The sequence below is a fragment of the Molothrus ater genome, chromosome 3, assembly GCF_012460135.2.
Source record: "Molothrus ater isolate BHLD 08-10-18 breed brown headed cowbird chromosome 3, BPBGC_Mater_1.1, whole genome shotgun sequence".
Lineage (NCBI taxonomy): Eukaryota > Metazoa > Chordata > Aves > Passeriformes > Icteridae > Molothrus > Molothrus ater.
This window is the reverse complement of record NC_050480.2, coordinates 12,189,340-12,203,962: the sequence shown is the minus strand read 5'-3', so window position 1 is coordinate 12,203,962 and position 14,623 is coordinate 12,189,340. Positions and strand designations below refer to the sequence as shown.

The window sequence follows — 14,623 nt, the reverse complement described above, 5'->3', positions numbered from 1 at the left end:
CAAATGAAGAAAATTTAGAGAAAAATCGCTTGGGAATGCATCAGGAACATAATTGTCAAGTCTTGTCAGAACAGGCAGTATCATAGCAGTGTTTAAAAATATGGGTTTTGAAAAGCCTTTGTGGTATCTCAAATAGTGATGTGACATAGTTAATTGAATTATTGACAACTCATTGCCTGCTTATTGGAATACTGCATTGGATGCATAATAACTCATTTGGAGGCCCTTTTATCTTCCCATCCAAATTCTAGTAGAAAAGAATGCCTTCATATAGCTTATATAATAGTTGCACTATAGGAAAATAAGGTGAATTTTTGAAGTAAAATGAGCTGAAGTAAATGGAGCTTCTCAGGAATGGAATTTAGGATTTACAAGTTTATGGTAACTTTCAATGCTTTTGTTTGGGATCAGGATTCAATATTGGGTTAAATATGAGATAAAGGAGGACAAATGACTCCCACTGTATTTATTTTATCTAGCTTCTAGAAGGAGACAGATACCTGTACACTCAAGGGATGCCTATAGTGAGATATGGTGTTGGTGATACAGATGAAATTTTAAAGGTTTACAATGTGTGTGTGTGTGTGTGGTTTTTCGTTTGTCTCTTTGTTATTTAGCCAGCAACAGCTAAAGAATCTTCAAGCAGCTTTGGGCAGTAGACTGGAAGAATCTCTATGCATAATTAATGAAAAAGTACCTTTTAATGACACAAGTACGTATTGCCTTGGTCTGGGTATCTTGTTTGATTTTTTTTTTTGGGGGTATCCATCTGGAGGGAGAACTCTTTATGAATTAAAATGTATTAGCTGTAAGAAATGTTGGACATCTGCACAGACACTTGGAGGTAACTGTAGTAAGTATTCCTGATACTTGTCATGGTCTTCTTCAGTAATTCTAAAATACCAAGTTTTTATATGTATAATGAAAATTGAAACTTTTGAAGGCTTTTGAGTGATTTGCCACTTGTCTTATTTAGTGTTGACAGAATATTGTAAATAATGAAGGAACACTGTCAATTTAATGGCTGCTCCATAAAGATTGGATACTCATCTCAAAGAGTATTATTTTTGGCAGGGTATATTCAAGAGGTGCAGTAAGTTAAGGTGGGGGAAAACTGGTGGCTGCAGAGATATTGCATCATTATTGATGCACTTATTTCTAGTGGGGAATTTCTGTCTCACTGATCAGAAAACACACAGAGTAGTTCTTACCTGAAGGCTGCTTAGACTTGTTTGTCCCTTCATGGGGAAAAAAGCCCTTTGGACCTGGGGACTTTTACCTGAAGCAATGTTTTTCTGCTTCCTTTCCAACTGCTGCTAGATCAGCTGAAGTGCAGAGGATCCCCTGGAGTTAGGAGTGCTCAGCCTTTGCATGGCTTTGGTACAAGCATGGGTTAGTATGTGCTGCTGTGCACTGTGTGCTTTCCTAAACAGTTGAACACAAGGCTGGGCAGGCACTGCCTGCACTCTTCTGGACCCTTCAAGACAAGGAGGACCTGGAATAGTGAAAAAGCTGAAAGTAGTGAAGAAGGAGCAGAGAAGTGAAAACAGGCTTTTGAATTTTTTGTGTATTTCATTGGTGGCTTTTTGCATTTTTCATTCAGTTTAAAACCTGCTGACAGTGTTTTAAGTAGCCTTAGGTTCTCTAAAAGCTGATCTGGCAGGTGTTGCAGGGGTGAGTGTGCCAAGCTCTCCACTTGTTTGGCAATCCAGTGAGTCTTGGCTTAGGAACACCAGATCATCATCTCTGCAGGAAATGTTGACTCCCATAGAGCACATCACACTGAGGTGTTGGTGCCTGGAGTTGGGATCCTTTTCACTTCTCTCTCTTTGCCTGGCATCTGCTGCCTATTTCTACTTCTCTGGCTTCTTTAGCTTGCATTGTTTTTAGGTGCTTATCATTGTAGCAAGAACTTTGCTAAAGTAATTTTTCTGCTCACTCAGCTGCCATAGCATAATGCCTTGCTTGTGTAGTAGAAAACACTGCAAATAGAGAACTTTTCTTTAGTGATAGGATCAGTGGAAGTCAGGAAGTGTTTGTTTGCTGTGGATTCCAACTGTCTTTCTAGAGACCCTGTAGTTGGCTTCAAGTGTAACTAGCAGCTAATTTCAGTAACAATCAAATGACTGCTAAGAATGATTTACAGAGAGAAAAAGTTTCTTGAAGCATTTAGTTAGAAGTAGGATTCAATAATTTTGAACAGGGTTATTTTCCTCTAAATTGTAATTACCTCTTCCCACGTCTTAATAGCCAAATGTGAATGACAAAAAAGGAGTAAGAAACTGTAAATTTCCTTTGTGAGCAAATTTTAAACTAAGCTGGTTGTTGTTCAACTGAATTGAGAATGGATGTGACCCCTTTTAAATCTGTAAGGCTTTGTAAGCTGTTCTCTAAGTACAAATAGCCCTCTGCCCCTCCAATTGTGGCTGCTTGTAACTGAATAATCATTCTGGTTACTTCATGACTAGAGAAGAATGCTGAAATACATGGAGAGTACATCTTAGTCTAAATTATCATCATATTAAATGTATACAAGAGCTTTAAAAAACAAGGAAACCATTCAAAAATATATTAATCTTACTTGGCCCCTCCTTGGCATGTAATTGAAATTTGAAGATAATCTTGAATTCTTTAAGTGTGTTTTCTTTTACAAGATTTTTTCACCCTTGTTTGTGATGAATATTTTTCTTTGGGCAAAAGGAGTCTGCTCTTATTTTTCAAATTCAGGGTCTTCAGATGATTAAGTTTGGCTTACAATCTGAGGCAAGTATTGAACTAATTTCCCTTCCACTTAATCACAGAAACCCTTAAGTGAGGATATTTAGGCCTACTTTGTTTGAGTCAATTGTTTGCATCTCTTTAGTTAATATTGCTCACATAACCTGTAATATCCCTGCAATGAATTTTCGTTTTTAAATCAGTATTTACCAAAAAATGTCTCTCCCCCACGATTTAACAAGTGCATAAAACTCAATTTTTGTCCTGTAGGATCTGCTCGATACAATGCTCTGAATGTACCATTGCACAACAGAAGGAATCAGGTAAGAGCTTCTTGTGCTTTCCTGTGGCTCTGCACAACTTTGTACACAGATGCTGAAATACAACCAGTCATTTTAGTACCTCAAATAGCAGAAGATAGCCTGCCTTACTACTGTCATGATATTCTGAGAGCATTTCTGCCCACAGAGCCTCTGCACTTTTCAAGAGCTTGTGTATATTGTTGTTAGATCAAGGAGTCTTATTAAAGTTATATGAAATATTCTTTTATTGTGTCAACCTTCAGTGAGCTAGAAGGTGGAACATTTCATTTTTAAAGTTGATTAAAACTACAGTAGTTCAGAGGCCTTTTGTTGGAAAAAGGTAGGTTTGGTATCCTAAACTCCTTTTCCCTTAAACTGAGCTTCTTCAGTCACATCACTTGAGCTTTAGAGAATGTGTGCAGTTGTAAACTGCGCAGTGGTGTGTGCACTAAAATGCTGTATTAGGTAACTTTACTTGTCACCAATCACAACCCTTTCAAGGAATAAATCATGTCACTTGGAGATCTCTGCATGGTTCATTTACATTTTGTGGGATACTTCTTGCCAAAGCACCTCTTGCTTGCAGCAGAATAACTCTTATATATTGAAATGTTTTTAGAAAACAGTTTCTGTTCACTGCTGTAATTTAATGAGATTCCTTGTGAATGTTGTTTATTCAGTATTCAAAAATGAGCATTCTGTGAATGGCTGAATATTTTAAGGGTTTTTACAATAGCAAATCAGAAACCTGTATGCAGTCAAAATTTTCCTGTGTTGCTACCATTGAGGACGGACTCTTCAGCAGTGTGGGGTTTTTCTGTTTCCTTGTGTCTCAAGTCTTCAAGTTAGTGCATTCAGATGCTACTGCAGGAAGATTTAAAATAACTGCTTTCTCCATTCTTCAGAAGTGCCTGTAAAGAGACCTTTTTCCCAATAATGTCTGCTGTGAGAACAGGTGACTTGCTGTTCAGCTTTGTGATGGAAATAACCTTAAATTTCAGGTTGCTGCTGCTGAGTTCCAAGAAAAATCTGAATAACTGCATGGAAACTCTCCTTTTGCTATTTTCTGCCAGCACTATGTCAGGCAGCCTCATGCTTCAAGATCTGCAATCTTGAAAATACTCCAGGACAGATTTTTATGACTGGCTTTGCCAGTGGAGGCAAAATATTGGTGTATTAGCACAGGCTGTGGTGTAAAGGACAGCAAAACAGCAATGTGTGTGTTTCCCTTCCTTACATGACTAATTAACATACACAAGCTGAGTATAATGACTTCTTTAATTACTTGCCACCATCCCAGATCCATAATCAAGACTGACCTGATTTAGCAGTCCATTGAAGCATTAAGAGTCTCTGAAGGATAAGTTATTCTTGGTTGAAATGTCACTATAACATTATTCTCTTCCCATAAATCCCAACAGGGAATAGTTTTCTTCTCTCTTGAATTTATGTTCCATTCTGGATTAATTTCTTTGATACCTTCCTGCTGTACTGAAGCCACAGAACAGCCTTACTCATGAGCAGCAGCTCAGCTCTGTCAGGAGAATAAGAATTGAGTGCTCTTGGTTAGAGAAGCAGACACCTTTAATTCTGGGAGAAAACATCATTGTTTTTACTAATTAAATTGAGGTTTCCTTGCAACCTAGTGTTGAGCTGTTGTCAGCAATTAGTCTGTTGTTCTTTGGAAATTTCAGGCATGGTTTCTGTAATTGTGCTGACCTCTCAGTGTTTTTGTGGCTTGCAAGTTTGAAAAATGCAGCAGAGGCAAACCATCACCAGTTGTGTGAAATAAAGAGATACTTTGTTGTCAGAGAACAATATGCCCTTCTGTAGTTTGTGAATAAAAATTAAGTTTAAAATAATTGCTGTTGTGTATTTTAGGCTGAAATAACAACAAGAAAGAAATTGCTGATAATGATTTTTTGTATCCAGACAGTTTTTTTTTCTCATATGTAAATAGTTCCATTCAAACACAATCATTTTATAACTTTCTTTCCAGCTGAAGCTGCGAGACCTTGCTGGCCAGGCCCTGGCTTTTGTCCAGGAACTTGTAACAGCTCTCCTGAACTTCCACACATACACTGAGCAGAAGGTACAGATCTTCCCCATTGATTCTGCAACAGACACAATATCACCCTTGAATCAGAAGGTAAAGTTTACACACTTCAGCTACAAATGTATTCAATTAGTTGGACTTTTTTAATTGCTGAATTGAAGTGCATCTGTTGAAAGTTCAGCTGACTTGTTTTAAAATAATAATTCACAAATATTGCACTGCTGAATAGAGCTTGTTTTATTTAATGCACTGGGGCATAGGAGATGTTGAGACAGAATCTGGTCTTGTGTTTCAAGTGTTTAGCTGTAATATTAAATAAAGGATAAAAGGTAGACTTATATGAGGGAGAGAACCTGGACTCTGTTCCCTTGTCAAAAACAGCTTTATAGTCTGATTTTGGGCTGCTTGTGTGAAGATGTTTCCTGTAAGTGTTTTGAAGCTTCAAGTTTGTAAACCATGTTGAAATTAGTATGAGAAATCTGACTCATCTCTTTTGACACAATTCTATGGAAAGATTTTCTGAGAGTGTCATCCAGAGCTGTTGAGCTGCATGTTTTGACTTTGTTTTCCTATGCTGTGAACTAGAGGAAATAACTATGCACAAGGATTTGTGTGGGGATGTATACATGTATGCTTTGGAACAAATTGCATTAAGATCAGAGGTGACTTTGTAGTTTAAGGGGATCTGTGAGTATTTAAGCTGCAGGGTGTATTTTGTGATTCAGTCTCTTAATTTCAGTTTAGTAGCTGCCAGGGCTCAGATTTAAGGTGTTGAGGTGAATTGTGGTTTGCATTGAACAAGTGGCTGCAGTGCATGTGGTGTCAATGTTAACTATGACAAAACTTTCTTGTTCTTTGGAAAACCTCCTATAACCTCTTTTCAGGTAACAAATATGTTTATGGAGGTGGTTATCCACTAGAGAATCCCTTTCTGTTTGCCTTCTCAGTTGTTTCAACTGTTTTAGTCTAGAACACGCTTCTGCAGAGATTCAGCATAGTTTGAGAACATTTTCTTGCTGCTGCCACCAAATGCACTCAGAATGGCATGTCCTTCCTGTGAAAATGATGGGGTTTAGTCATCTTTAAGATTTTTTTGGGGCAGGAGTGGTCTCTTTTTTTTTTTTTTTTTAATGTGGTCCAGTGTGGTGACTGCATTCTCAGATACTACTGCAGTTTACACTAAAGCAATAAAATCACATTTCCTAGACATCTCTCCTCACAGATTTTTTTCCCTGACCTCCTAGTTAACACTTCTTTATTGTTTTTCAGCACAGCTGAAACAGGCAACTTAATCAGAACCATAATTTCATTTTCCTTTTCTTATAATTGAGTCTGATTCAGTAGTTCAGGCTTTGTTTTCATAATTATGTCTCTTGTACTCTGCCCCGTTGTGTATTCATGGCCTAATTCCCTCAATGCATGCTACTTCTCAGAGCTTTTGCTGTGACTTTCCAGTACTGAAGCATCTTTTATTGCTCACTGAAGCTGTAGTTGCTCCTGTATTTTTTATTAATTTATCTATTTCCTTGGCAAGTGTTCTCAGGGTGATTTTTTTTAAATTTTATTTTTAGCTACTCCACCAAGTTGGTCAAAAATGTCCCCTTAATATGGTAGAGAAGATGAAACAAGTGTCAGGTAGTGGCTTAGCAGACTTGCACTGATTTATTTTTCCCCAACTCCAGGTCTTGTCTGGTGCTTTCAAGCTATTTTCCCCACCAAACACTCAAAGTAGATGTGGACAATTCCCTGCCAGGTTCAAGTATTCCTTTTCTCTTTGAGGGTTGGATTGCTGGGTTCTGCTGGGTCTACAGCATCATGCTGGATAATTCAAGTCCTCTCTCTTGCAACACAAGCCAGGAGCATTCTGCATGTGTTATTTCTTCCTCTTTAGATTTAGGAATTTTCCCTAATTCCACCCAGGTTTGTGCATGCATGGATCAGAGCTTAGCATCTCACTCTTCTTGTTAACACTGTGTTACCACACTGTAATAACACAAGGAACAATTAAAATCTCTTGGACTCTGTTTGCCTGGGATCTTTAGCTGCTCTTGTGGTGTAAATAATCAAAGGTGAAGGTATCTTTCTGTGGGGTAAATTAAAAGCCAGGATTGCTTTTGCCTACCTGTATTAATTTGTGGAAGAAGCTTTTTTGTGATACTGAGGTACCAAAATGAAAAGCTGATGGTGGTGTTACATTTGATGTGTAAGAGTACACCTTATGTTCTCAGGTCTGCTTTTTTAAAGGCAAAATTTATTGTAGGATTTAATTAAGCAATTTTTAGCAAAGTCAGGCAGGTCCATGAAATAAGAATTCTTCTGTGATCAGTTGATGCTCCATGCTTTGCATTAGCATGCTTTGACTCTTGTTGAAAACTGGGCTGGACACAGATGAAAAGACAAAAGAGACACATCTCTTGCTCTTGGTTTGACTTGGGTTTAATTCTTCAGTACTTTGCACAGCACAGCTTTGCAAATGTTTGTGCTGTTGGACAAGGCTGGGAGGGAGACTATTTTTGGGAGGAAGGTGGGATAGTTTATTCTGTGGCTAAATGGTGCATGGATCTAGCCTTAACTGGATGGAGTTGAGGAAGGAATGCAGGAATGTTTAAAACTAAAAAGCAAGGGTTTGGTGTGCTGTGCATGGCAGTTGAAATAAGACTGGATGCCCTGGCCAAGCTCTAGGTGTGGTTTTCCCTGGATTTCCAGTGCTTCTCACTTTCCCTCAAGGTGTGTTTTTGACTGTAGAAGAGGTTGCTGTACATCACTGGACTGTTGTCTCTCATTAGTGACATCTTAGGCATCGTTGAGGGGGACAGGGCTTGGCCAAAATGTCCCGTTCAGGTGTTACCTTGGCAGAGTTGACAGGAGCTGTCAGCAAGCACCATTTTAAAACCTCTGTGTCCTCAGTTCTCACAGTATCTCCATGAAAACGCTTCCTATGTTCGCCCTCTGGAGGAAGGAATGCTGCACTTGTTTGAGAGCATCACGGAGGATACTGTGACAGTCCTGGTAAGATTTCCTCCTTTCAGTACCCAAAAAAGGATTTTTACAGAGCAAAAACACTTACCTGTTGTTTTTTCCTTTCAGGAAACAACTGTGAAATTGAAGGCCTTCTCAGAACAACTAGCTTCCTACTTAGGCTTTTTAAGAAAGATTCTTCCTTATCAGTTAAAAAGGTACCTTTCATTTGATAGATCCAATTTAAAGGCACTGTGCTAGGCATGCAGCACTGTCAACACCTACAACTCAAATATTAAATCAAACCTTAAAATACTCTGGCCTCTGCTGTCTTAAAAGGCTGAACTCTTTTTTTTTTTTGTTTGTTTTCTTTTTTTTTTTTTTTTTGCATGTTGTTTTCTAAACCTTGAGACTAGGCACAGCTTTTTTGAGGCATTAGGACTAAAACCATGTATTTTAAAGCTCCTCCACGCACACCCTCCCTCACAGATGAGACTTTAAAAATAATGAAGCTTTCATTAATGTTTCTTAGTGTTATTCAGTAGCATTGATACTATTCAGGTGTAACTGTTAATGCCTTGACCTTTTCTGAGGGTTTTTCATCAATCAGTAAATGTAACAATGTTGTAAAACTTGGCTAGGTCTACATCCCTTCTGCTGGAAAATCTTTGTTCCTGATTTGATTGAAGGGAGATGAATTATAAGTGCAAAGAGCTGCTTTAAGAGAGGTTTGGACTAAGGAAGAAAAACCCCCTTGATTTATGTCTCCTTTATTCCTGTTCTCGTGCTCCTTAGGAAGCAAAAGAGAATTTATGTAGTAGAGGGAAAAGTCTTCAAACTTAAATTGCTGCAATCAGTTCCTTGCTGTGAGAGTAAATCATTCCTGGCTTGTGACAGAAACACCTGGGAGTGGCCATGCACACAGTAATTTTCATGTATTGCTAAGTTCCTCTGCTGTGTTAGCCTTTCTAAAATCAATTCCTGGTCTGCTGTTGCTTTGCACTGGGGAGGTAGAGAACACCTATGTGCTCTAAAACTCGTGAGCTTGTTATTTTTAAGACAATTGCTTGCTTTTAAAAAAAATAATTCATATATTCCTAGTTTGGAAGAAGAGTGTGAGTCTTCTCTTTGCACAGCTGCTTTAAGAACTAGAAATATGGAGCTGCACAGAGACATGAAAAGGTTGACTGCAGTCTTCGAGAAGCTCCACACATATGTCAGTCTTCTGGCCTTACCAAGTAAGTGTCAGTTCTGGCTTGGCTGGCTACCCTGTGCCTGCTTTTCTGTGGGTTTTTATGGGATGATTGACAGTCTGTATTTGTCACCTCCTAATTATGAAATGGTTAATAAACTACATTTTCTTACTAATCATCGCTTCCAGCCCTCGTTTTCATAAGGTTATTACAACTGTCATGCTAATAAATAATAAAATTAATAAAATGAGGTAAAGCCTTTGTGTGTATGTGTGGGGAAACTATCTCCAAATGCATCCTGTAAATAGCAGTAAAAATGGTTATTTCATAGCTTGAGGTTATTTGAGTCTTCACTCTTTCTAAAGGCCCTGATTGTTTTTCCTACAGCTGTGATTGTGTCTTTCTGTATGTGTGGTTTTTGAGACCAACACAACTGATATTTATGAAATCTGAATAAAAACTAGGGGACTTGAAAGTCTTTCACCTGCCTGCTCTGCCAGAACTGGGGATATGTATATTTGATATTGAAGGGAAAATTTAAGTAAATTAATCTATTGTGACTCATCCTCCATGCAAATGGTTCTAGTAGGTGGAAACTGAATTAATTTCAAAGCTAACTTTTTTAGTTCATGGTCAAATCTTAGTTTTGTGGTTTTCCTTCTTATGTGTTACTCTTAGGTACAAGACCAGAAGGACTCCTTAGGACAAATTACAACTTTGTGTTTACAAACATTGCTGCAAGTCTTCATGGATTCCATGACATTTTAAAAGGTGAGAGTTGGGAATGTTGTCTTGTTTCAGCTTTGCTTTTTCTTGTTTAGCATAGCACACATGCAGTCTCTATAACAGTGCTGAATGTATTGTATGTGATAAATCTGGTTTGTTTTACCTTTACAAGCTAAGAAACCAAACCTACTAACCACTTGTTTAGACATTCATGCATGGTTTTCATTCTTCCATTCTCTTATCTTTGTTCCTCAGAGTTGCTGGATTATTTAGTTGTGGCTCTCCAGATTTTCCTGAGCAGCATCACTTTACTTTCTGAGCTTCATTGCTCTCCTGAAACTAGCACACAGAATGGAATGCTGTGAAATGTACATATTTTCCCTGCATATGTAGCATTGACCTAGTACCTGTCTGCAAAGTGGAATTCTTCCTTCCTATTTTTAGGGTGATGACTATTTTTAACATGAATATGTAACCAAAGGTTACAAAGAAGTCCAAATTCTTTTTTGAAACTTGGCTTCTTCTGGAAAATGGTTTACCTTGCTTTTATCAGAACAACATGGATATGTTATGTTTTCAGTGAAGGGGTATTTGGTTAAAACTTAGAATTTTGAATCTGATGTTCCTGCATGTCCTAGAATTTCAGTACTATGTAGCTGTTTCTGGGGAGAAAAATGATCCATAGAGATGAACTGGATTTTTTTACTATTCAGCTATTTAAACATTAAGCTTTCATAATTTTAAGCAAAATTGGGGTTTTTTCCTAATAGCATGAGTAGTCTGGCCCCATTTTGCAGAGTCCTTGTTTTAAAGAAAAATAGAAGATATTAAAATTGTACCTCACACAAAATGAGACCCTAAATCATGAGTTTTGTAGCATAGATAAGTTTAGAATACTTTCTACCTCTTAATCTGGTCACTATAATATAAAGTCAATGCAATTTATACTTTAAAGGAAATACAGAAAATAGAAGCAGTGAAGAAAACTGTCAGTAGAATTCATTAACTATCAACAGAACAGAAATGCTCTTCTTAATATCTCACACTCCCATACTCCAGAATGTTTAATTTCTCTCTACTTTCTCAATCCCAACTAATTTTGAACTTCTTAAGATTATTTCAGTTTACAATTTGTGGTGGTGATGAGCTGGAATTTCTCCATTCTGTAGCAATAGTACTCTGTTTTAAAGTGTTCACTTGTCACTTTTATATTGTTCAATATTAATATTGTTCACTTGTCAATTACTTTTTTTTTTTTAATTAGGCCACCTTGAGAATGTTCTTACATGATAAATACTTGATTCTTTTTAAATTTTGGTGTTGTTGAAATTAATATATTTAGGCTAAGATGCTTTTGTGAGTGACTTTCAAAAAGTTTTTTATTCTTAATTTGGCATAATGTTCTTTTCATTTTCCAGATATTTCCAAGCACTATAGTCAGAAAGCTGCTTTAGAACAGGAAGTTCCAACTGCCACACAGAAACTCATAACTACAAATGACTGTATTTTATCCTCTGTTGCTGCTTTAACAAATGGAGCAGGCAAGGTAATGGATATTTTTGTTTCAAACAATTCCTTAACTTGTGCAGATTTTTAAGAAACAAAAATAATTTTAGCTGAACAATTTAAAAAATCTGTGTGCCTCTGATATTAATAATCTGTAGTGTCATGTTGATTCTTGAGTTATTCTCAGGCTATGAGTTAAAAACAACTGAGTGATAGAAGTAGATCCTGTGATGAGGATGCTTTGTGTTAGGAAGGTCTGAGTTACATGGAAGAACCTGCGGCTTGTTTCAAAGTCCTGTTAAGAACTCCAGCTTCACTAAATACTTGTCTTTTCAAAGACTAATTGCTCCATTGACTCCTCCTGGTTAATTCAGAGAGCCACTTCTCTTGATGTGTTTAGATGGCCTCGTTCTTCAGCAGCAACCTGGAGCACTTCAGCACCTCGCTGAGCTACGGCCCCAAGGGAGGGGCAGAGTTCATCAGCCCTCTCTCAGCTGAGTGCATGCTGCAGTACAAGAAGAAGGCAGCTGCTTATGTGAAGTCCTTGAAGAAGGTTTGTTCAGCCAGTGTGCTTGCACAGAGGGAGCTCAGTTCTGTTGGTGGTTATGCCAAGCAGAACACAAACTAAGGGTTTGCAGGGTTTGGAATAGTAGAGATGGTCTGAACAACAGGTTTTGGCTGAGGATATTGCACTAATGGTGAGGATAGCATTGCAATATGCTACTGAAAGCTTTGGAGTGTAGTTGCCCTCACAGCTGAGGGTATGTGCCACTTCTGCCATTACCCATTTCCACTAATTATTTCTGTGCCAAGACTCCCAAGGAGAAGAGGGTGGCTGCTTATGTAAATTTCCTCCTGTATTCACCAGGAATATGGAGTGAATGAAAACATGTTCTTACACTTGCATTCACTGGAAGACATAGGGGGAAAAAAAAAGGAGGTACCCTGGAGAAAATGTGCTGAGCCAAAGGATTAAATGCTGTCAGATCTCCCTGTTGCCTTCACGAAAATTAACAATTAAGTGATGTGCTTAGCAGTTGTTACTAAATCACTTTACTGCAATGTTTGTAAAGAGGACCTTAAGATGCCTTTGATCATTAATTAACACTCAGTTTTCTGAGCACTTTTTAATCAACTGTACCTTTTGGGGCAGTATTTCTTAAGAGCTCAAACCATTTTTTCCTTATACCTGGTAAGCACTTGGAACATGGGTTTTTTTCCTTTACTAAAGTAAGGAAAGTAGTAAGAAAATAAAAGCAGAATGCATGTTCTGATCTAGTGTGTAACATGTTTTGAGAGGGGTTTTTTGATTTTTCTGCAGCCTTGTGCAGATTCAGTGCCTTATGAAGAGGCTTTAGCCAATCGCAGAGTTCTCCTGAGTTCTACAGAAAGCAGGGAAGGGCTTGCACAACAGGTATTGTACTAACATGTAAGGCAGTGTATTTTTTAAGGGTAAACTTGTATCAAAGTCTCCAATTTATGTCTGTGGTCATTTGTAGATATATATGAATATGCTGAACCTTAAAATTAAACTGTAGATGTCTTGTAGAGTTTTGAAAGTAAAAACCTTGCCAGGCTGGGTTATCTGCAGGATGTACATGTAGGTAGATATAGGAGCCAGGATTATGTCATTGATACCTTCATTTAGAAATACAAGAAGTCACCTTAAAATAAATGCAAAATAAAGACAGGAATAAGGCATACTAAAGGGTTAATTTTTAATGTTGTGTACTGATTTGAGTCCTCTTTTGGACTATGCAGGAATTATTTGCACTGGTTAAGAGCACTGATTTTTCATTTCAGTTAGAGTAATAAATTAGAGTTTCTATCTGCCAGTATGTATATTTTTTTTTTTTTTGGAAGGTGAAGAAGGATGGGTAACATGGTATTTAAAAGGCCTACACAGTTTGTCTGTTGCTTCATGTGAATAACTAATTAATACTGACACTTCTTTATTAGCTTGTATACTCAGCCTATGCTTGACTCATTGTTATTGAACTGTTACAGAAACAAATACTTTGGTGATTTTTTTTTTGTAGTTACCAATATTCTAGGTGTATTAGTAGGAGTGAAATGAATTTCAGCAGAAATGTGCAGTGATAGATGTGTTCTGTTCCATAGTTGTTTTCTTACCTGGACAAAGTGGGTGGTTCTGTCTGTGTGAGGTGGGACAGCTGGGAGGGGACAGTTTGTCTTTCTAGCATAGGAAGAGCTAGTGATATTGCCAGGTACACATCTTTCAGGTTTTTATAAAATTCTTCCTGCTTTGGTTTTTCACCTAGTACAATGTTGCCATTTTTATGAGCTGTGCATGTTTCAAACTAATTAAATAATGTGGCCATTTTTGACAAAGAGCCACAGCTAAGCACACATCTCAGAACAGTGGTTGTTTACCTGCTGCACTTTGTTAGCTCACTTATGTAATGGTTTAAAATAATACTGTCCTCAGACATTTCCTGTGTGTGGGATTTTCCTCCCTGGGTTCAATAACCTGGACTGTAAACTTTCCCTCCTAAAGGTCCAGCAGAGTTTGGAGAAAATTGCAAAACTTGAACAAGAAAAAGAACACTGGATGTTGGAGGCTCAGCTAGCTAAAATTAAGCTAGAGAAAGAAAACCAAAAACTGAAGAACTCCCTTAGTGGACATTTAACTGAAACTATCCAGGAGCATTCAGTTCTGCCAAATATAGCAGAACAAAAGAAGGAAACCACAGAAAAGAGTCTGAGGGAACCTATTAAGAGCACCAGTCTGGTGAGTGACCTTTCCCTTCAATAGAGAAAAATCCACTTTCTTTAGTAGCAGTGCTGTTTGATCAGTGGAACACTAAAAATGAAAGCCTTTAGACTGTATTGGAAAGCATTCACTCTTGGGGTCCTTGTCTTTGCAAAGCTGCTTGCAAATTCTTTCTGCAGAGTTGGGCACTTCTTGGATTTTGAGACTTTGTTTGCTGTCTTTAGTATTGTGAAGATATTTTTGTAGTTCTGTCCATGTATAACTGAGGGGGAAATAATGGGTGTTTAATCTCCTGATTTGTCTGTACTTATGGAACTTTGCAAGTGGTGTGTATCTCAGGTTAGGCCTGTGTTTCCAATACTTTTATTCATCTCTAGGTGTGTTAAAGCAAATGGAAGTAGGTAGGTAGTGATTGTAAATGGATTTGAAG

At 37.7% G+C, this 14,623-nt stretch overlaps 1 protein-coding gene across 1 annotated transcript in view; it reads left to right on the top strand.

Annotated features, from left to right (window-relative positions):
• The window catches only part of PPP1R21 (protein phosphatase 1 regulatory subunit 21), a 31,751-nt gene that overhangs the window by 8,001 nt on the left and 9,127 nt on the right, over window positions 1-14,623 (top strand). Inside the window, exons 7-17 of the mRNA XM_036380551.2 lie at window positions 618-712; window positions 2,989-3,041; window positions 5,020-5,169; window positions 7,984-8,085; window positions 8,164-8,252; window positions 9,136-9,272; window positions 9,906-9,998; window positions 11,372-11,499; window positions 11,860-12,012; window positions 12,781-12,873; window positions 13,978-14,211. Coding sequence (XP_036236444.1) covers window positions 618-712; window positions 2,989-3,041; window positions 5,020-5,169; window positions 7,984-8,085; window positions 8,164-8,252; window positions 9,136-9,272; window positions 9,906-9,998; window positions 11,372-11,499; window positions 11,860-12,012; window positions 12,781-12,873; window positions 13,978-14,211 — 1,327 coding nt within the window. The remainder of the gene's footprint in view (window positions 1-617; window positions 713-2,988; window positions 3,042-5,019; window positions 5,170-7,983; window positions 8,086-8,163; window positions 8,253-9,135; window positions 9,273-9,905; window positions 9,999-11,371; window positions 11,500-11,859; window positions 12,013-12,780; window positions 12,874-13,977; window positions 14,212-14,623) is intronic.